We start from the raw sequence: 21,477 nt of genomic DNA, 5'->3' as shown, positions 1-21,477 counted from the left end.
GCCAGGATGGTCTCGATCTCCTGACCTCGTGATCCGCCCGCCTCGGCCTCCCAAAGTGCTGGGATTACAGGCGTGAGCCACCGCGCCCAGCCTCTTCTTCTTTTCTGTCTTTGGTGTCTTTCTTTCAGATTGATTATCACAGCACTTTTATTCCATTCAGCTCATTTGGTGTTCTTTTGGATTGCTTTCTAAACCCACTTTCTTTTTTTTTCTTTTTAAGACGGAGTCTCACTCTGTTGCCCAGGCGGGAGTGCAGTGGCGTGATCTCAGTTCACTGCAACCTCTGCCCCCCAAGTTCCGGCAATTCTCCTGCCTCAGCCTCCTGAGTAGCTGGAACTACAGGTTCCCGCCACCACACCGGGCTAATTTTTTTTTTTTTTTTTTTCGTATTTTTAGTAGAGACAGGGTTTCATCATACTGGCCAGACTGGTCTCGAACTCCTGACCTTATGATCCACCCACCTTGGCCTCCCAAAGTGTTGGGATTACAGGTGTGAGTCACTGTGCCCTGCCTAAACCCACTTTCTTTAAACAATCCCCACGACCCTGCTTTCTCCATCTCACCTCAGTCTCTATGTCCATTTTTTTTTTTTTTTTGTCCCAGGTGGGTCACTCACAGCTTCTAGATACATATAAAATATGCTACAAAACTACTTACAATGATTTGGGGGTTCAAAGCCCCTCTCCATTTTTGTTATATTTGGCCATTTAAACATTAAGGTGGCGGTGGTTGTGCCCACCACCAAATTTAACGTGAGCCCGAGCAGAGATTTGAAGCTCCAGTGGGGCAAACATATTTCCCATATATTTGGGGAAAGGAGGAGAAGTCTAGAAAAAAAGACATATCTCACAGAAGCATGACTGTTGTATTTCCTTTCAATTCTGCCTCAGAACCCTTCTTCTGAAGCTTAGATGCATGATCATGAAACTCTAGCCTGGGGTCAATCTTTGAGACAGATGTACTATGTTTGTTTGCTTGTTTGTTTGTTATTGTTTTGACAACATCCTCATGAAAATGCATTATGCAAATAGAGGTTCATCAAGACAAGTTTTCATTTTCACTTGTTAGTGTTTTCAGTTAAAATTGTTAGACAATCGAACAGACAAACTTGAACCATTAGGGCAGGAGATGCTATATGTGATACTTGAAATGCTCCTTGATCAGCAAATATATGAAAATGTGAAAGGCGAATGAGAAAATGTCAGTGTAGGGGATATGCAAGGTCATGTGTAAAAGTCTAAAGTGCCCAAGCTGAAGATCACCTGTACTCTGCTCCTTGGAGTTCAAACTCAGACACCACTTACTAGGTGCATGCCCTGGAGCAAGGCTTCCTCTGTACCGTCAGTGGTGGAATGAAGACACCCCTAACGGCTGCTTCACAAGGTTGTTGAGAAGATCAAATGAGACAGTGTCTGCAGGAACACGTGATATAGCTGTTATTGCCATGAAGTACAGCAAGGGACAAAGGAAAAGGACTATGTCACTTATTGAGTGCTTGGCACTGGAGGTGATGCACATCCTTGGGTGGGTGGAGAAGTCAGGGAAACTGGTCTTGCTGATAAAGAGATACAAAATTCCGGGCCGGGCACGGTGGCTCACGCCTGTAATCCCAGCACTTTGGGAGGCCAAGGCGGGCAGATCACAAGTTCAGGAGATGGAGACCATCCTGGCTAACACGGTGAAACCCCGTCTCTACTAAAAATACAGAAAATGAGCGTGGCGTGGTGGCGGGTGCCTGCAGTCCCAGCTACTCAGGAGGCTGAGACCAGAACGGCGTGAACCCGGGAGGCGGAGCTTGCAGTGAGCCGAGATCGCACCACTGCACTCCAGCCTGGGCGACAGAGTGAGACTCCGTCTCAAAAAAAAAAAAAAAGAGAGAGAGAGACAGATACAAAATTCCTTTGGTTTTGGTAGTCACAATAAAATTCTATGTTTATTGAAGTGTCCCAATGTCATATTTAAAATTTTTCATAGCTGATATAATATACAAAATTACAAATTGACAACAAATATTATTGTCATTTATACATATACATATTCCCTTTATGTATGTGCATATATATATGTGTGTGTGTGTGTGTGTATATATATATATGTATATTTTCCATTTTATAATTGTAAACAGATCCTGATTTCTCATTTTGGTTCACCCAGTATCTTAATGCTCAGGCCCTGGCCATTTCTTTTTTCTAAAAATAGATGTGTTTTTCTACTTTGGCATTCCTCTTATTTTTCATTTATAAGAAAACAACAAGACAGTGGACCTATTTTTTTCCCTCCTGGGTGGCCAGAGGTAACAATTCTTTGCTCATTTTCTTTGTTCCTGAATTGCCTGTGTCTAAAACAGTCAGTGCCCAACTCCCTGCTTCTTCTCCCTCTTCTCCTCACTCCAGCTTGCAAATCCCAGGGCTGCCAGGGCTGCACTGAGCTCTGTGCCCACAGGAGACAGGAGAGTGTGAGAGAGAGCAGTCGCAGTTCCTAGGAGGCCCCTGTGGACTCACAGTTGCTGCCTGCTCCCAGGAGCTCACATTCCCCAAACTGAGGATGGTCCTGGGATGTGGCCAAGTCCCTAGTAGAGGCAACTGCTCCCTGGGAACAACCATCATGCTCCTATTCCAGACCCTGCTGGGGCACACCGTCAGCACTGAAGAGGGTGGGAAACTTCCATCTTTCTGAATCCCTTTCAGTTCCAGGTCTCCCACTGGGAGTTCTGAATAGCGGGAGGAAAGAGGTAAAGAGAGCACACCAGGCAGAGTGGAGCATCTCCATCCTGGGGTCGCGTTGTTGCTCTTTCCTGTGGGCTGCCCCAGAGGACCCAGATTTGGGACTGTGCCTGAAGGGTGTCTGAGAGGAACCTCTTTGCCCCATTCAACCCGTTGCACTGGCCCTGTTGTCCACAGAGTCTGAGCTCCAGGTCCTGCATTTGGACCTGGGTGGCAGGATGTGACCTGGCACTGGTGAGTCCCCCTCCCCTTCCCTCCCTTTCTGTCATGCCCCTGTCATTGCACCTATCACAGTTTGTTGTTTTAAACTTACTTACTATCTTTTTTTGCAATTGGATGGCAAAACCCAGGACTGTTTTTAGCACTGGATTCCTAGAACACCAGCAGTATTTGGTATTGTCCATGACTTTCTGAATGAATGAGTGAGTGAGTGAGTAAGTGAACGAATGATTCAGTTGCCTATTTCCTCCTGCTCACTGTGCTACTGCTGACATCAGGTGCATCATTACATTTCATCATTACAGGACTCCATCCTCTGCATTGGTCCCATTTTGCCCTCCCCCTGGGGAAGAAGCCAAGGATCTCTGTCCCACCCATTTCTTTTGTCCCTTCCTGAGGCTGGGGCTGGGAAAGCTCAGCCTAGGTCTAGTCCTGCGGTGTCTCTTTTTCTATTTGAGCCTCCCTAGTCTTTGTCTGCTTAGTGCATGGTGCTTTTGCATCATTCATTGCTTTTAATTCTTGCTGTTAGCTGGCCTGCTAGCCCCAGGGTGCTGTTCACCTCTGTGTCCTCCCCTGGCCACCTGCCCCTTGCAAAGACCTGCCAAAAGTGAGGGATGTTCAGGTACTTTCCTTGCTCTCTCCTCTTTCTCATTCCTCACCCTGCTCTTTCCCTCACTAAGAAGTTCAGCATGCCCCCGGGACACTGATGATGGAAATTACTGCCACAAAGAACCAGGATGATAATACTGCTACCCCCTCTGCATTCCCGGTGGGTCAAAAACAGTCATTTTTCTGGAGCAGAAACATTGTTTCAAGAGTCAAAATGCACAAGGATAATTCAGTTAGGAGGATTGAGAGAGTTAATGTGGAGAGGGAGAAAGATATACCATCAGGAGAGAACATTCAAATCCTCCAAGTCTCTGGAGGATTATTATATTATATGGGGATGTAGAAGCTCTCTGCTAGTTGGCATTTTAACAGAGCTGTGAACTGCAAAACCTGCAGCATGAAGGACTTAGAAAGATAAACAGGATCTCTTCTCAGCAAGGATCCTTAACAGGAATGGGTGAGGGGAGCTGAGGGCACTCTAGGGAGTCCAGGCTGCAAGTACAGTTAATGTGGGATGCTGTCCAAAGTATATGCTAAATAGCTAAACACAGCCTTGACTAGGCCACTCTGTAACAGCCAAGGCTGTGTTTGGCCTGTTTTAATTGAGCACTGGATGGTCTACTGGTTGGACAAGTTGAGTTTGCCTGAATCTCAGGAATGCAGGACTCCTGGGCCTGAGAGAGGATCTGTTCTGTAGCAAGAAGAGGCTGCACTGAGGGAAACCTATTCTGTCAAAGACTCTGATGCAGAAAAAGTCTATTCGACATTCAAGTTACACTTTGCTTACGTTAACTTCACTTGTAACTAACAATCAGTTTTCTAAAATAAAAACTTGGAATGTAAAATTATTGAACAAGCATGAAAGGTCCTAAGACATACTCCAGGGACTTGTCCTGAGTTGCAGGCTTGCTGAATTGGAAGGAGTCGGGGGGCGTATTGTGACTCAGAGTCTTGAAGCCTCATGAAGAAGTGACTGGCATGAATTTTGTATGAAGAAAGAAGCATCAGTCATCAAACCTGAGAGGAGAGATGAGATCTTGAACAGGGAAAAAACAAACTAAGTGTTAAAAGTTTAAGTGGCTGGACAGAGGTTGGGAAGATAAATGCAAGAGGGTTTGGGATGAGGGGTGAAGGGCAAGGGCACAAAAATGGGGGCTGTGGTGGAGGCCAGTTTGAAAAGGAGGCCAGCGGCGTGGTATGAAGCTAAGCCTGCCGCATGAACTGGGGTACTCCTGACTCAAAGGTTATCTTAGAATCCTCCTTTGACCTCTGATTCCAAGACTTGAGATGTTTTAGATTGGAGAGCCTCGGGACATGATGTCTCTGAAACCTGGTAGAAAGATGTTGCTTTCTGAGTGGCAGGTGGCAAATGAAACACAAAACAGGCCCATGGGTTGAATTTCTCATTCTGGCTTAGGAATTTATGACACCTGAAGAATACGAAGGACATCAATATGGGGGCTGAAAAGGGGGAGGTCACAGTCTGGGAAGTGGTAATTGGAGGAACAGCAGCTTCCTGGATTTCTGGATTGTTATGGATTCCCAATAAGAGATGGAGGGCTGAGGGCTGACCCTGTTTGGAGCACCGCTAACCAGTCTTGCAATAGCATTTGAGACTCAAGTTAGATCTTTCTGCTGGGAAAGGGACACCCTCCCCATCTCCTACCTATCACTGATAGTCCATAGCTGATTGTGGGACTTTAATACAGTCATTCATTTGCCATGTATTAAATAGTTTTTTGTAGATATAAGCATTTTTATTCATAGATATAAGCAATAAGCTTTGAGTCCTGTGTTCAGAGATTGATATGGCACTGTGCTTGATTCAACACTGCAGATTTCACATACTTGAAGTTTTGATTACTACAAACAAATAGATATTGGAGTTAGAAAACTCTAGATTCAAATCCTACTCAACATTTATTGACCTAACTCAACATTTATTGACCAAATCCTAACTCAACATTTATTGACCATAAGGATTAAGATCCTTAAACGTTCCAAGCCTCAGTTTTTATCATCCATGATATGAAGTTGGTAACGATTTCACAGCATCGTTGTGGCACGGGAGCCAGTGCATGGTGGGCCCTCAGTGGATGGGGTCTACCCATTCCCAACCCTTTATCCACAATTCTGTAATCAAAATGCTTTGAATGCTGAAAGTTCTTTCTTAAATGTTGAGTCAAAGCACTTAGACGGCTTAACTTGTTCTGAACTAAACATGAGGCCATTTCTGCCTTTATTTCATTGAGTGTGATTATTTGTGTACTTTGCTACAGAAATAATAGTGTGCTTGATTCCAGGATGCTGCCTTGCTGGTATTGGTCTCATTTTAGCTTTCTGATAAGAAATTGTGGGGTCGTGATTGTCCCATTACATTTTGTTAAAGTCCACATTACACATACACATCATCATTAAAGAAAATGTGAGTTTCCATTTGGCAAAACTTTCCTTCTCAGGACTAGAAATGAAAACTCAACATATGTGCTCATTGGTTTAACCAAAATTATTATTATTTTGAGAGAGCATCTTCCTCTGTGGCCCAGGCTGTAGTGCAGTGTTGTAATCACAGTTTACTGCAGCCTTCACCTCCTGGGCCCAAGTGATCCTCCCACTTCAGCCTCCCAAGTAGCTCAGACTACAGGCATTTGGCACCACACCAGGCTAACTTTTTTATTTTTGTAGTGACAGGGTCTCTCTATGTTGCCCAGTCTGGGTCTCGAACACCTGGCCTCACTCAGGCAGTCCTCCCACATCTGCCTCCCAAAGTGCTGGGATTACAGGTGTGAGCCATTGCACCTGGCCTGTTTAACCAAAATGTAATGAGTAGTTACACTGTGTAAGACATGTTGCTTGGTATTCTGAGGGTTATAAAGATGAAAAAAGAGCCCTGACACTGAGAAACTAGGAATCCAGGATTTGGAATCTGACTGGTACACAATTATAATGCAAGGCAGATCATGTTAACTTTCCTGATTGGGAACTCCAGGCAGGATGACTTCACATCTGGATGAGGATGAAACTTCGTAAAGGAGGGGACATTTGAGATAGTCCCTGATGGGCGATTAAGAATTTGCCAGGCAAAGATGGCAGAACAAAGTATTCTAAGCACAGGAATAAAAAGGGAAGTGTGTGAAGGCAAAGTGGAATTAACTTATGGAGAATAGCAAGGGTTCAGTTCGGTGGTATCACAAAGTGTGTGACAAGGAGGTGGGGGTGAAGCTATGGGGGTGGTGAATGGGCAGAGTCATGTAGGGCAGGAGTTGCCAGGGAGAATCTGTGCTTGATTTGACTGAAAAAGGAAGAGATTATTGTTGTTAATTTTTTTTGATCACTAAAATAATATATGAAGAGAATTCAAATTTAAATGAAGAGAATTTGGAAATGAATGTGGACATATAGAAGAACAGAGGGTACAAGGTTTCAGTTGGGCAGGAAGAATAAGTTCTAGCCATCTAATGTTCAGCATGGGGATTACAGGTAATGATACTCTATTGTACACTTGATATTTGCTAGGAGGGTAGATCTTAGGTCATCTCACTACACGTGAAAAATGGTAACTATATGAAGAGATGGATATATTAATTAGCTTGACTGTCGTAATAAGTTTACTATGTATATTTCTATCCAAACCTCATGATATACACTTCATATGGTTTGGCTGTGTCCCCACGCAAATCTCATCTTGCATTGTAGTTCCCATAATCCCCACATGTTGTGGGAGGGACCCAATGGGAGGCAATTGACTCATGGGGGTGGTTACCTCCATGCTGTTCTCGTGATAAAGAGTGAGTTCTCATGAGATCTGATAGTTTTATAAGGGACTTTTTCACTCCTGTGCTCTGCACTTCTCCTTGCTGCTGCCATGTGAAGAAGGACGTGTTTGCTCCCCCTTCGGCCATGATCATAGGTTTCCTGAAGCCTCCCCAGCCATGCCAAACTGTGAGTCAATTAAACCTCTTTTCTTTATAAATTACTCAGTCTTGGGTGTGTCCTTATAGCAGCGTGAGAACAGACTAATACAACAGTTTAAATATATACAATTTCAATACAGATTTTTAAAAGTAAACTCCTATAACCCACACCCAGATATAGCCATTGTTAATATTTTAAAATGCATCCTTTTACTCTTTTTCTGGATGAAGATAGATGGCTAGCTAGTTTGATTGATTTTGAAAGTAATTATAAATGAAATCTCATTGTTACAGGTTATTTTTATTTATTTATTTATTTTTGAGAGAGAGTGTTGCTTTTGTTGCCCAGGCTGGAGTGCAATGGCATGATCTCAGCTCACTGCAACCTCCACCTCCTAGATTCAAGCGATTCTCCTGCCTCAGCTTCCTGGGTAGCTGGGATTACAGGCATGCACCATCACACTCGGCTAATTTTGTATTTTTAGTAGAGATGGGGTTTCTCCAGGTTGGCCATGATGGTCTCGAACTCCCGACCTCAGATGATCCACCCGCCCTCAGCCTCCCAAAGTGCTGGGATTACAGGCATGAGCCACCATGCCTGGCCTTGTTACAGATTATTAAAAACAGTTGATTGACACAATAACTTAAGAAAATAAAATATAATAGCAGCATGGTGCCTGGATAGGTTGGTGATTGAGCAATCTACCAATTAAAAAAAAATTAAGGGTGTTGTTGCAATGGTTAAGAGGAAACAGATCCTTGAGCTAGGATGGTGGCTACGGATAAACAAAGGAGGGCTAGATGCTTCCAGTTTCCAGCCCAGATGACTGGGGAATTGGGAGCCATACACATGGCCTTTGCCAGGGCGGGGAGGACTAGGTGTGTATCTTTAGATGTGTTGAATGTGTGGTGGTGGTCAATCTGGTGGTTAGAGATGTGGGCCGGGACTCAGAGGAGGACAAAATCCAGATTTGAAATTCATTTACATTTTAAAGATTGCTTTGGTTAAAGAAGGTGAGATTTCTGAAGGAGAAAATAGAGAATTTTTTTAAACAAAGATAAGAAAAGAAATGTGGGGTCATCCATGTTTAGAAAATGGCAGAAAGACAGGGAGTTAGAGGAGGAGACAGACGAGGGAACCCAAGATGGTAGGAGAAATTCAAGAGTGCAGGGTCCTTGCAGTCAAGGGTGGAAGTGACTTCAAAAATGGGTTATTTGTAGCCTGAAATGTTATAAAGAAGAAAAAGAGGATGAGGATTCAGCAAAAAAGATGGAAGGAAATAATGTGTAAGGTATCTAGCACATTTTCTGGCACAGGGAAAGAACAGTAAACATCAGCTATTATTTGAACAACAGACCATTAAATTTGGCAGTTGAGAAGTGTTTACCCCTTCATCCTCAGACCCAGCCAAATGTCTTGCACAGAGTTGGAGCTTATTAAGTGTGTTGTACAATATAATCAATGAGTAGAAGACAGAAGAGGAAGAGCTTAAGAATGGTGATAATGTAGAGGTGGCCAAGTCATAAATCTGCTCATCCCAGCCAGTAATCCATTCCTCACCCCAGGGAAACTCCTGCCTTTTGTGAATGTGTCTTCTGGGGTCAACTGTGCACACAGGCTAGTGTGCGTGGGGAGCCAGGCCAGCACTATGGGGACTTGATTGAGAGAGAGGTTGATGGCAATCTCCTGCTAACATTTCTCAACCTCTCACAGGTGTCACATAGAATGGGCATCAAGTGCAATGGGTAACTACAGCATTGTCAGGGAGTTTGTGCTCCTGGGATTTTCTTATCTCCATGAGTTCCGGGTTCTGCTGTTTGCTCTGATCCTGTTGATATATGTGCTGACGCTGCTGGGCAACCTGGCCATCATCAGCCTCATTTGCCTTGACTCCTGCCTTCACTCACCCATGTACTTCTTCCTCTGCAACTTCTCCCTCATGGAGATGGTGGTCACCTCCACTGTGGTACCTAGGATGCTGGCAGACCTGCTATCCACTCACAAGACCATGTCCCTGGCCAAATGCCTAACCCAGTCTTTCTTTTACTTCTCCCTGGGCTCTGCCAACTTCCTGATACTCACGGTCATGGCCTTTGATCACTACGTGGCCATCTGCCACCCCCTGCGCTACCCAACCATCATGAATGGTCCAGTGTGTGTGAAGCTGGTGGTGACCTGTTGGGTGGTTGGTTTCCTCTCCATTGTCTCTCACACACTGCAGAAAACACGACTCTGGTTCTGTGGCCCTAACATCATCGGCCACTACTTCTGTGACTCTGCCTCGCTGCTCAAGCTTGCCTGCTCTGACACCCGCCACATTAAGTGTGTGGACCTCTTCCTGTCCCTGCTTTTTGTGCTGACCACCATGCTGCTTATCATCCTTTCCTACGTCCTCATTGTGGCTGCAGTGCTGCACATCCCTTCCTCCTCTGGATGCCAGAAGGCCTTCTCCACCTGTGCCTCTCACCTCACAGTGGTGGTTCTGGGCTATGGCAGTGCCGTCTTCATCTACGTGAGGCTAGACAAGGGCCACTCCATATACCTCAACAAGGTGGTGGCCCTGGTGACTGCAGTGGTAACCCCTTTCCTCAACCCCTTCATCTTCGCCTTCTGGAATGAGAAGGTCAAGGAGGTCATTGAGGATGTGACCAAAAGGATCTTCCTTGGAGAACCAGCAGCCTGTAGGTGAGAGGGTGAGCCCTTCACAGGGCTAGAGAGCACCTGACAAGTCACGAGGAGTAGACTTGCTGCAGGTGGGCACTCACATGCCCAAGCTGGAGCTCCTCACTCTCTTTTTTCTCAGTTTCTCCTGCTCCCTCATCTTCATGCAAGTTTCTTCTCCTGCACTGCAGAGAACTAATGGACACACATTGTTAGAATGTCTCAAAGGCAAGTTTCTGTGCACCTGAGATAGTTAAGGAATGGATAGGGAATGCGGAGTGAGTACAATAGGATGGTATTAATTAAAAGAGATAATCCAAACAAATAAGGCTCTTAGTACAGGGTCTGGTACATAAAGTAAGAGCTCAGTAAATGTAGCTATTATTAAAATGTCCTATTAAAACCTTTCTTTCTTAGCTCTACGGTTTTGCTTGCATTCTTTTAAGTTTCTTTTATTTTGGATGTGTTTCCTTTTCGGGACCTGGCTTCAAGGTCTAGGATAGCGTTCTGAAAATGGGAGGTGCTCTAAGAAGAGCAGAGAGGCCTGGCACCCCAACACAGGAGGAGCCATGTGCCTCTGTTGGCTCCCCTCTCTCGGCCTGACTGCTCCTGGATGGAAGCACCCCTCACACCCAGGCTGCCCACTTCTTCCATCTGGCCCCAAAGCCTCTTGCCTTTCCACAGAAATGGCCTTCTGGGAGCCACTCCTCCAACCCTCTTAAAGTCACGAAGACCTTACCTTTTTCATGCACTTGAGAGTGGGGGAAAGCTGAGCTGCGTCCGCACTCTCAGACTTGCTGCCTTCCCCTTCCTGTGGGGCCACACTTCCGTTCTACTGCAGAATCTTAGATCCAAGTTCCAGAAGGAGGACCCGTTGCCCAGGCCTTCTGAGGTTGGGTTTCCTGAGAGCAGCCTGGCCAGATTACCAGGGCCCCTGGAAGGTAGAAGCAAAGATGGTAGAAATCAGATGAGAAGGAATAAACGGAGTGGGACTGGTGTTGTGGGTAACGGGGTGGGAGGGCTGGTAAGAGAGGCATTCCTTAGAAATCTGGATGGCGTAGGAAGTCATAGAAGATGGTAGGGACAGGAAGAGCTCCGGGTCTGGTTTCTTTTACTAGACTGAGTCTCAACTGGGCTGGGCTAGGATTAGCAAAGTGGGGCAAAGAGTAGATGCAAACTTCCTCTCGTTTCTGAAGCTGGCTCTGTCCACAGGATCCCTAGAGGAGAGGCCCTGCTCATAACTTGCAGTGTGGTGTCACAGTGTGGGAGCCACCCCACAGGGCCAAGACTATGAAGAATGGTTGCAGGGGAAGCCTTCCAGGACACAGAGCCTGGAGGCACCACTGTCTTACTGTCTCTGCCATTTAGCTTGATCTCTAACATAGCTCTTTTTTTTTTCAACCACCACAGTACATTTTTGCATTTGTGGGCCTTGCCAAAAGTGGGCAGATGCTTCTGATTCTGCTGTAAAGACCAGCAGGGAAAAGTTTTTCATCCTGAGAACTTGTCTCTTTCACCTCCCAAGAGACTAATTACTTGCCCTCCTTGCAAACTTCCTGAAAAACTGAAGAGCTAAGTGGAAAGTAATTATCTCCTTCTGAGATGCAGATAATTTTCCTCGGCTTCTCCTCCTAAAATAATCAGCACAGGAGTCACTCAGTGTCCTCCCCAGGGACTCCTTACTGCTACTCTCTCTTCTCTGCACATACCCCTCTTAAAAAACTAAAAATAATCAATAGCCTTTCCTTGGAAGTGGGGTCTCTGGTCAGTTTTGGGGAGGGTCTGACTAGCTTTGGGCCTTCATAGCAATCACCCCATGGAATCCAGCATCATGCAGCCTGACCTGCCCCACAGCCTTGCCTGTGGTTCTTTGCTCTTCGAAGTGTGATGCTTGAAACAGCACTGGCATCTCCTGGGAGCTTATTGGAGATGCAGAATCTCAGGCCCCACCTGAGACCTCCTAAATCAGAATCTGCGTTTTTGCAGATCCCCGGGTGATTCCTATGCACATTAATATCTGAGTAACGCTGAGCTAGACAATTTGCTGGTAGAGTTTTCAAACAATAAATTGTACAAGAAAGGCCTTGTTCCAATCTCAACAACATGAAGGGCATTGGAAGAGGGAATTTGGGGACACATTTGCTATTATTGGAGCCATCTTTCCTTAGTGACCTTTATCCCAGGTCCCATTTCCGGAGACAATAGTAACCAGGATAAAGACCCTGAAGACTCTCATCCTAGTCTGACTTTAAGCTTCTTGAGTGACTTCAATCAATGGCCCAGCCTCTGACTCACTGTTAGAATTCTATGTGGACGTCACCTAGAGATGTCTAGATATATTGGTTCCAGACGTTTGTCTTAATGTGGCAGGGATGTCAATGTGCACAATGGCAAATGAGACTCCTGGATAGATAGAAACGAAAGAATAATTTTTTAAAAATCTTGCAACTTGCTGGGAGGAATCTTGGGATTCCAGTTCCAAATCAAAGTAGCTGTTACAAAAGGCTCCCCAGGTTTAAGACATGATGTAAGTAAACCACAGCTTCACGGAATTGCAAGGGAGTTTCTAGGTCATGCAGGCCTGCCTCCCTCTGTCTCAGTGCAGGCATCCCCACTGCAACACACTGATCAGACTGGATTAGGGACTCTGCTTGAACCAAGTCCAGGGATGGAGCATGCCCAGCGGTGGGAGGCAGCCCCTTTCTTCATTGCATGGTTCTAAATTTTAAGAAGAAATCCTTATGTCAAACCTCAATGTGATGTCCCCTAACCTTCACCCATTGTCCCAGTTCTGCCTTTTTCAGTTATGTAGGCAGACTAGCAGGTAAGCAAAGATATCTACTCATTCCCCTCCAAAATATTCAGGTTTACAAATAGGAGGTTGCATCAAACCGTTTCTAGAACTCTTGCCTTCTGCATTGCTATGTTTGGTTCCTGTTAGGTGCATCTTGGAACTGACTGATGTACTAGTTTAGACAACTAACTGAGATGTAGTGCAGTGGGAAACTGTTCCTCTTGCTCTGTTGACTGCATTTCTTACCATCAACTAAGATAGCATTCCATGTTTAGGTTGTCGTGCTAACTCGTGTTCCAAATTCATATAAACCTCATGATTAATGATAGCTAGCATTTATTGAACACCTACTGTATTCTAGGTACAGGGAAAAAAAAGATCTATAAGGCGTGACACCTAACATAAGGAGCTCAGAACTCACACACAGACAAAACTACATTGAACCAAGTCCAGAGATAGACCATTCCCAGCTGTGGGAGGAAGCCCCTTTCTTCACTGCATGGTTCAAATCTTAAGAAGAAATCCTTATATCAAACCTCAGTGTGACTTCCTCTGAGTTCCTGAAGGCAAAACTCTTGGGGAATGCCCCATTTCTTTTGATTAAGTTGAAAGGTAAGCTGAAATGACTTTTTGAGGTCCAAAGAACAGTTTTATAGGCTGAGAAGAGGAAAAGTGAATTCCCGAGAGAGGCAACTGAGTGTGTAAAATAACATAGGCATAAAATGGTATATTGTGTAGACAACCAAAGCCTAAAGAGATGAGATTAATGAGTGGATTTCTGGAGACTGGCCATGGGTATCATCACTAATCAGACCCAAGCCCCCCAGGGGACCCGTAAGTGTCCTCTGCAAGATGCTGTACTCACTGAAATAACAGGGCATATTTGATTACAACAAACTTCAGTGTGTACATCAGTGTAGAAATCTCTGCTTGCCTAGGGCAATCATATTGTAGTCACCAAAGGTGCTATTTATCTTCAGTGCTGAAACTGTATTGCCTTTAATTTTGCAAAAAACCTAAGTAAGTTCAGAGAGCTTAGCTTTTCTGAAATGCTTGATTTCCCTCTCTGCCAGCAGCTGAATTAGTCACGTGTTATACCCCTTTAAGGCTGGTTTGGTCGGGTCCTCCAACAAAAGGGAGGCATGGGGATGAGGCGGAGAATAGGGGGATCTGCCTTCTGTGTCTGTGGAGGAGAGGGAAGGAAATCTGTGGTGTCCCCTCTCCTTAGATCACAGCCAACTTCCTCCATGACAAGGACAAGGGCCTCATATACAGTCCTTTGGACTCACCCCCCAGGGCTGAGTAAGCCAAGAACTTCTGGGTGAGTTGTCCATTGTGTGAGGGAAGTGGCAGAAACACAAGTGTGAGTGGTGAGCTGCTCGGGGGCTAGTGAAGAAGCCAGGTCCCCTCATATATGGAGGATCCTGTGTCTATCAGATAAAATAATTCATAAGTTCCCTTATAAGGACAATGCCATGAGCTTTACCTCCATAGGACATGGCATGTGTCTAACTCAAGGGAAGGAGAATGACAGCAATGCAGCATTGACTGGGGAGCAGGATCTAAGGGAAACCCAGAGGTAGGATGCTAGTGATGTTCTGGAGCCCCCTGGAGAACCCATACTGGGGCATTGCTACAAGACTCCTGAGAATGTGGAAGAGACTTTGGAACTGGCTAACTGGCAGAGGCTGGAATAATTTGGAGGGCTCAGAAGAAGACAGGAAGGTATGGGAAAGTTCGGAAGTTCCTAGAGTCTTGTTGAATGATTTTGACCAAAATGCTGATAGTGATATGGACAATGAAGTCCAGGCTGAGGTGGTCTCAGATGGAGATGAGGACCCGAATGTTAGTAGCCAAGGCAATGGGGAAAATGTTTACAGGGCATGTCAGAGACCTTATAGCAGCCCCTCTCATCACAGGCCCGAAGGCCTACGAGGGAAAAATAGTTAATGGGCCAGTTCCAGGGCCCTGCTGCTCTGCACAGCCTCAGGACTTGGTGCCCTGCATCCCAGCCACTCCAGCTCTAGTCATGGCTAAAAGGAAAGAAGGTACAGCTCAGTTCATTGCTTCAGAGAGTGCAAGCCCCAAGCATTGGCAGCTTCCACGTGGTGTGGCAGAAGACAAGAGTTGAGCTTTGGGAACCTCTGCCTAGATTTCAGAGGATGTATGGAAATGCCTGGAAATCGACCGTTAAATTGGCAGGAATTAAACACAGGCATGATAAAAAAATTAGATAACAGAAACTCAAAATCAAATAAGTTATGCTAAAAACAAAGGTGATTCAAATTCAGAACTCCTAATTACTTTGCTATGTTGTACTTTTGTCCATGAGATTGAGGTTATTTAGGCCACTTGTCTCAGTGTGGTGGAAATACTATATGGGGCTGTACGGTGGGGCATCTTTCCCTAACTCCAACTTTAGATGTCAACTTGGTAGCTTAAAAATGGACATGGTGAAAATATTGACACCAGGAAGTTGGCAAATGCTAGAAGTCAGCAAATGGAGAGAGGTGGCTAAACGTTTACTATCAGACCACTGAGCCATGACCACCATTCCTCAGTACCTGTCAGGCATTGTTGAAAAAACATACGTACATCAGAAAACCTAGTGCTGAAAGAATTAGTGAATTAGACTGATATGAATCTAGCCCACTATAGGCAACACTGACATTTTCTTAGTTTGACCCAGAGGGTTTTTCACCTTACCACTCCTAAAATCCCATCTGTGCAGGGTCTTGACGTTGCTACCAACCACCACAAGATCCAGGCCTGACTTTCCTTTGAAAAGTGATTATATGCCTTTGTCTTTCTTCTTCAAAAACTTTCATACCTTCAATTTCTTGCTCTCTAATCCTCCCAACTGGAAAAAATAAATCCATTTTTTTTGGCTTCCCACTGGGATTTACGTGTGTGAGAATGGATTCTTGGGTTAGCCATTTAAAACTAGGATGCCAGACAAATGAAGGGTGTGTGGGAAGATATTTGGGGCTAGGGAAAACATTTTAGTTTCACGAAATCCTGTCATGATTTCGCCCACACTTAAATTAGTTCTGGGTGTTGAAAGCAACCTTGCCCTCCTACCACCCTGAAATTAGGTTCCAATGTCATCCACTTCTATGAAGCAGAAAGGCTGTTGCCGTCTGTGCATCTACATCCAACGACCTTACATAGACAAATAACCACATCAACTGTTCTCACCTCCCAGGGAAAATGATGTCATAACAGAGGGACTGTGAATCCACTGTATAATTAACATTGTATATGAACAGAATCAAAATATTTATTCAGAATAAAAATATCTGACATGTGTAGGTATTATTTGCTCTATTTCAAATGTTCATGGAAACAGTGGTGATAAATAAAATACAAATCTTTTTTTCCTTCTTTCCAACTTTTATTCTGGGTTCAAGGGGTACATGTGCAAGTTTGTTACCTGGGTAAATTGCATGTTGCTGAGGTTTGGTGTACAGATAACTTTGTCACCCAAGTAATCAGCATAATACCTGATAGTTTTTCAATCCTCACCCTCCTCCCTCCCTCCATCCTCAAGTAGGTTCCAGTGTCTATTATACCCTTCTTTGTGTCCATGTATACTCAATGTTTAGCTCCCATTTATAAGAGAAGATGTGGTATTTGGTTTTTTATTTCTGTCTTAATTTGCTTAGGAAAATGGCTTCCAGCTCCATCTGAGTTGCTGCAAAGGATATGCCTTCACTCTTTTTTATGGCTGCATAGTATTCCATAATGTATATGTATCACATTTTCTTTATCCAGTCCACCATTGATGGGCATCTAGGTTGCTTCTATGCCTTTGATATTGAAACACAAATCTTTAAAAGTAACATTGAATCTATACTTGCTTTCTGCCAATATGTGTTTTTTTCAAGTGATGGATACTAAATGTGCAATTACTGTGAGGAAGTGGTTACTAGAATTGTTGCCATTACAAGTCTACAGACTTGTAGAATCTTGATAGATACGTGCTCAGTAAGGGTCTAGAGGAGGCAAAACTGAGCAGCTTCAGATCCTGGAGGTTCCAACTTTGAATTAACCCAACTTTTAATTCAGATGGAAGAAGAAAATTCCAAAGTTGGGGAGATGGAAAAAAAGGTTTGAAGAACCAGACCCTGCTGTCGGTTCTGCAATGTCTTTGACCAACTCATTCTTCCTGTCAGCCATGTTTCCCTTACCCACTAAAGCGGGTCAGGAACACCGCTTGCTGCAGTTTCAGAATCAGAAATTTTCCTTCCGAGCTCTCATACACTTTATAGAAAAACACCTTATTGAAATTAACCACACGTTTTAATTTCTCTCAGTACATGGAACCCCTTGAGGTCAGACTCCACATTTCTTTCATCTTTAACAGCCACTGCTGAGTGGAGTGTTTTGCTCATGATGGGTGATCAGTGAATCTTTATTTAATTGAATTACTATGAAGGTAAAACCAAATGGAAACTATACGTAAAAGTGGTTCGTAAAGTATGAAAAGTATACAAAAATAAGATATTGTTAGTAGAATTATTCTTAATTTACTCATCCTTCTTTCATTTACTCTACAAATACTTTTCTAGGTAGCAAGCAGAGAATAAACAGAGGAAAAAAACATCAATTCATTCAATAGCAACTGCAAACAACAGAATCATTGCTCTGTTATGTAATTAAAGAACAAGCAAAATTTTGGTCTAGAAACTGAAACTAGGAATGTGAAAAGACCCTCCGACTTGGCTGAGGGGTATCTCAGCAAGAAAGAAAGACACTTTCAGAAAGCCAGAGAAAGGGGTGCCTCGTTGAGGAAGGAGTTAGCTTGGGATAAGAGGAGGTCACAAGGAGAACCAATGGGTTGGTAAGCAAGCCGCATCTCCCAAGCTCCAAATAAGCCTACCTCATTCATTTCCACATAGTGGATTTTTAAATGCTCGACATTTGTGATAAATTAGTAGTTTTATTGTTTTCAAGTAAGTGTAGCTACGAATAAACTCCTGATTGTAGTTTATATATCACAAATTGGGAAATGGAGTTTGGTAAATTAAAGTGTACTTACAGAAACAGTGTGTCAAAACAACTTAAATTGGGGCTACTTTAGAAAATTCTGCATGGGCGAAAGCTAAGGGAACACCATGATCCTGAGGTCAAAGTAACTGGAAGATTTTTAAAATTTCAGGCTATAGTTGGAGGAGGGAGGACAGTGGAGCTGATGTTTAACTCCAAAGGCAGCATGGGACATAATAGATTTTCAAGAATTTTATGCCCACACGTATGTGAATGTAATATTATGTTCATATTTTATGTAATGTACAATATAATATGTATGTGTGTAAAATAGGATATACAATGACTGAATAAGTGAACTTACTAGGTTTATTACAATCCCTTGCCTTTAGGCAAATGAATGTTTCTAATCATACAGGAGCAAAGTTTATTTTATCTTTCCAAAACTCTGAATATTTCCTCTCTGGAAACCACATAATTCCTCACGAGTGGAGATTTATCTTGTTTTAATTTCTCTCTGTTTCATCTTTCTCTGATGCAAAGGTACCTGATGAGTTGCACTCTCACAGTGTCCACCTTATAGTCAATGTGCTACTCAGGTGTCATCTTGTCAGGAAGCCGTCGCTCAGCCCCCTCCTGGTCTCAGTGTTGCTCCTGTGTGCTCATAATACCCTCTGTGAATCCACTGTTGCACTTTCCCCACTGTGCTGGAAACAGCTATTTATCACTCTTTCCTTCCATAGGCCAAGAGCTTTGTCAGGTTCAGAACCATTTATGCCTTTTTTAGCTTTTTACCCTCTACCTGTTACAGTGCCTGACACACACAGCCTACTCAATATTGAAGAAATGAATGAATAAATGGATGAATAATTATACAAGGACCCAGTCCTCCCAACACTCACACACACATTGAAAAACAATCATTTTGTTTTTGGTAACTTTTGCTTCTTCCCTTGATCCCATGTAGCCCAAGCACTTATGGTGCATACACCCAGCAGCAGTGCATACTGTGATAGAAAAGCACACCCTGAACATGCACACCCATGCACACCCATGCACACATATGTACACCCATGCACACCCATGCACACATATGTACACCCATGCACACATATGTACACCCATGCACACATATGTACACACATGCACACACATGCATACATATGTACACACATGCACACCCATGCACACATATGTACACACATGCACACCCATGCACACATATGTACACACATGCACACCCATGCACACATACTGGGATTGGATACTACCTCTTGATCATAGAGCACTTCTTGGCTACTCTTCCTTAAATGCAAAGCACATGCACTTCCCTTTACTGAAAGCTCTGGGCTACTCTCAGAGTTCTTACAGCTGCTAGGGGATGTAGGGAACACTTCCATGGTGGCCCATAAGAGCTTTGGGCCAGACAGTGCAGCACTGAGGGCTCACTGTAGTTATTGCTCAGAGGGAAAAAAACTAAAGAAACTTAACAGTGGTCTTCCCACTCACTGGAGGTCTCCCTCCCCACAGAACTGCTCAGTGGAGGCAGGCCAGGTCCCCCTGGGCCCTGGGCTCATCACTGTGCCTTGCAAAGGCCTTTCAGCCTCTGCATCTGCCCCTGTAGCACTGTTTTAACTGTCTGATTGCGGAAGGTAAGGATAAAGGGATTGAGGAAGGGGGTGAGAACTGAAGTCACCAAGGCCACGACCTTCCTGACTTGCACAGAGTGAGCTTTGCCAGGCCTGACATACAGAAAGATGGTACTACTGTAGCCAATGAAGACCAGTGTGAGGTGAGACCCGCAGGTGGAGAAAGCCTTCTGGCGGCTGCTGGCAGAGGGGATCCGCAGCACAGTGGTCAGTATGTAGCCATAAGAGATGAGGGTCACCAGGAAGGAGCTGAGGACAAAGGCCAAGGCCATCAGAAAGTCCCAGAATTCCAACAGGCGAGTGTCAGAGCACGACAACTGCAGGAGAGGTGCATTGTCACAGAAGAAGTGGTTAATGACGTTGCCGTGGCAGTAATCAAGATGAGCTCGGGAGAGGACAGTGGGTACCATGGCTAGGAAAGGAGCTGCTCAGGCAGCCCCAGTCAGCCGGACACACATAGCCCGGCTCATCAGAGTGCCATAGTGCAGTGGGTGGCAGATGGCCACAAAGCGATCAAGGGCCATGTCTGTCAGGATGAGGAAGGAGGTGGAACCCAGGGAAAAGTAGAAGTAGAACTGGACCATGCAGCCACTGAAGGTAATGACTTTGTGGGGGACCAGCAGGTCTGAGAGCATCCTGGGCACTGCAGTCATGGTTACCAAGATCTCCAGCAGGGAAAAATTGCCCAGGAAGAAGTACATGGGTGTATGCAGGCGGGTGTCAGCTATGACCATAACTATGATGATGGTGTTTCCCATGAAGGCGAGAAGAAAAAGCATGAGGAAGGGGCCATACAGAAGGGCCTGCAGCTCACCAAAGGAGGAGAAGCCCAAGAGGACAAATTCGGAGGGCTGGCGCAGATTTGCCATGATCCACAGGCTGGGGCCCTGCATGCAAGAGAAACAAAAGACAGATGGAGAGGCAGAAACAGAGAGATAGAGACAGAGAACCATTGATCTTGAAACAGAAGAAACAGGGACAGAGACAGAGAATAGAGAGAGAAAGGCAAGTAGCCAGTGAGTGATAAACAGAAAAGCAGAAAGAAACGGCAATAAAGAAAGATAACAAAATAGGAATAGGAGAGTCAAGGAGAAACAGAGTGAGGGTATCAGAGAAGTGAAAGACATAGAAAGCCATTATTAAGAAGAGAGAAGGCTGGGGATGGTGGTTCATGCCTGTAATCCCAGCACTTTGGGAGGCCGAGGCAGGGGGATCACTTGAGGTCAGGAGTTCAAGACCAGCCTGGCCAACGTGGTGAAACCCTGTCTCTACTAAAAATACAAAAATAAGCCAGGTGCAGGCATCTGTAATCTCAGCTACCTGCAAAACTGAGGCATGAGAATCACTTGAACCTGGGAGGTGGAGGTTGCAGTGAGCCGAAATCATGCCACTGCACTCCAGCCTGGGTGACAGAGTGAGACTCCATCTCAAAAAAGAAAAAAAAGGAAGAAAGGAAAACAGAGGAGAAGATTAAGGAAGACCACATGGCAACAGACATTGACATTTAGGGAGAAAACAAGAAGGAAACAACAGACGAACAGAGAAAGAACAGAAAAAATTCAAATAGAGAAATACAGGAAGGAGAGGAACACAGAAAACAGAGAGAGAGGGAGAGAGAGCATTAGTGCATGTGACCCAGAAACCCCCAAACGTAGGCTAATCCGTCTATGTCACACCCAGAGGTTGTGCCCCAAGACCCTTTTTAAAGGGTCCCTGCAAACCTTTCTGAGCTGCCTCTCTGAGGATCCTCACTTGTGCACATTTCTCCGGCTGTGATCATGAAATTAGTGGAAGTCAGAGTTTTGAGTCCAGAAATTAGCTTCCTTTAGAAGAGACCTCTGCTTCATGTTTGCAAAGATGGAGAGCAGAAAGGGTGCAGCAGGTCAGGGAGAGAGGACTGGAAATCCAAGTGGCTGCT

The 21,477-nt window shown here is 44.6% G+C and overlaps 2 protein-coding genes and 1 long non-coding RNA gene across 4 annotated transcripts in view; 2 read left to right on the top strand and 1 right to left on the bottom strand.

Annotated features, from left to right (window-relative positions):
* LOC129060506 (uncharacterized) overlaps positions 1-21,477 on the top strand; it is a 253,030-nt gene that overhangs the window by 216,453 nt on the left and 15,100 nt on the right. The window lies entirely within an intron of this gene.
* LOC100447213 (olfactory receptor 6V1-like) lies at positions 8,178-10,469 on the top strand. The gene has a single exon (XM_024249415.2). It carries the CDS (start codon positions 9,208-9,210, stop codon positions 10,153-10,155), a length of 948 nt encoding a protein of 315 aa, XP_024105183.2. The 5' UTR covers positions 8,178-9,207; the 3' UTR covers positions 10,156-10,469.
* On the bottom strand, positions 19,485-20,443 carry LOC100446850 (olfactory receptor 6V1). The gene is given in 1 exon segment (XM_009243336.4): positions 19,485-20,443. A coding segment is annotated over 1 exon segment (942 nt). The 5' UTR covers positions 20,429-20,443; the 3' UTR covers positions 19,485-19,486.

The sequence above is a fragment of the Pongo abelii genome, chromosome 6, assembly GCF_028885655.2.
Source record: "Pongo abelii isolate AG06213 chromosome 6, NHGRI_mPonAbe1-v2.0_pri, whole genome shotgun sequence".
Taxonomy (NCBI): domain Eukaryota; kingdom Metazoa; phylum Chordata; class Mammalia; order Primates; family Hominidae; genus Pongo; species Pongo abelii.
The sequence above is the reverse complement of the archived record's forward strand: the minus strand, read 5'-3'. Positions and strand labels throughout refer to the sequence as shown.

Bases quoted from the DNA above. Each gene is read 5' to 3' on its own strand.
- LOC100447213 (XM_024249415.2), top strand. From the start codon at position 9,208: ATGGGTAACTACAGCATTGTCAGGGAGTTTGTGCTCCTGGGATTTTCT.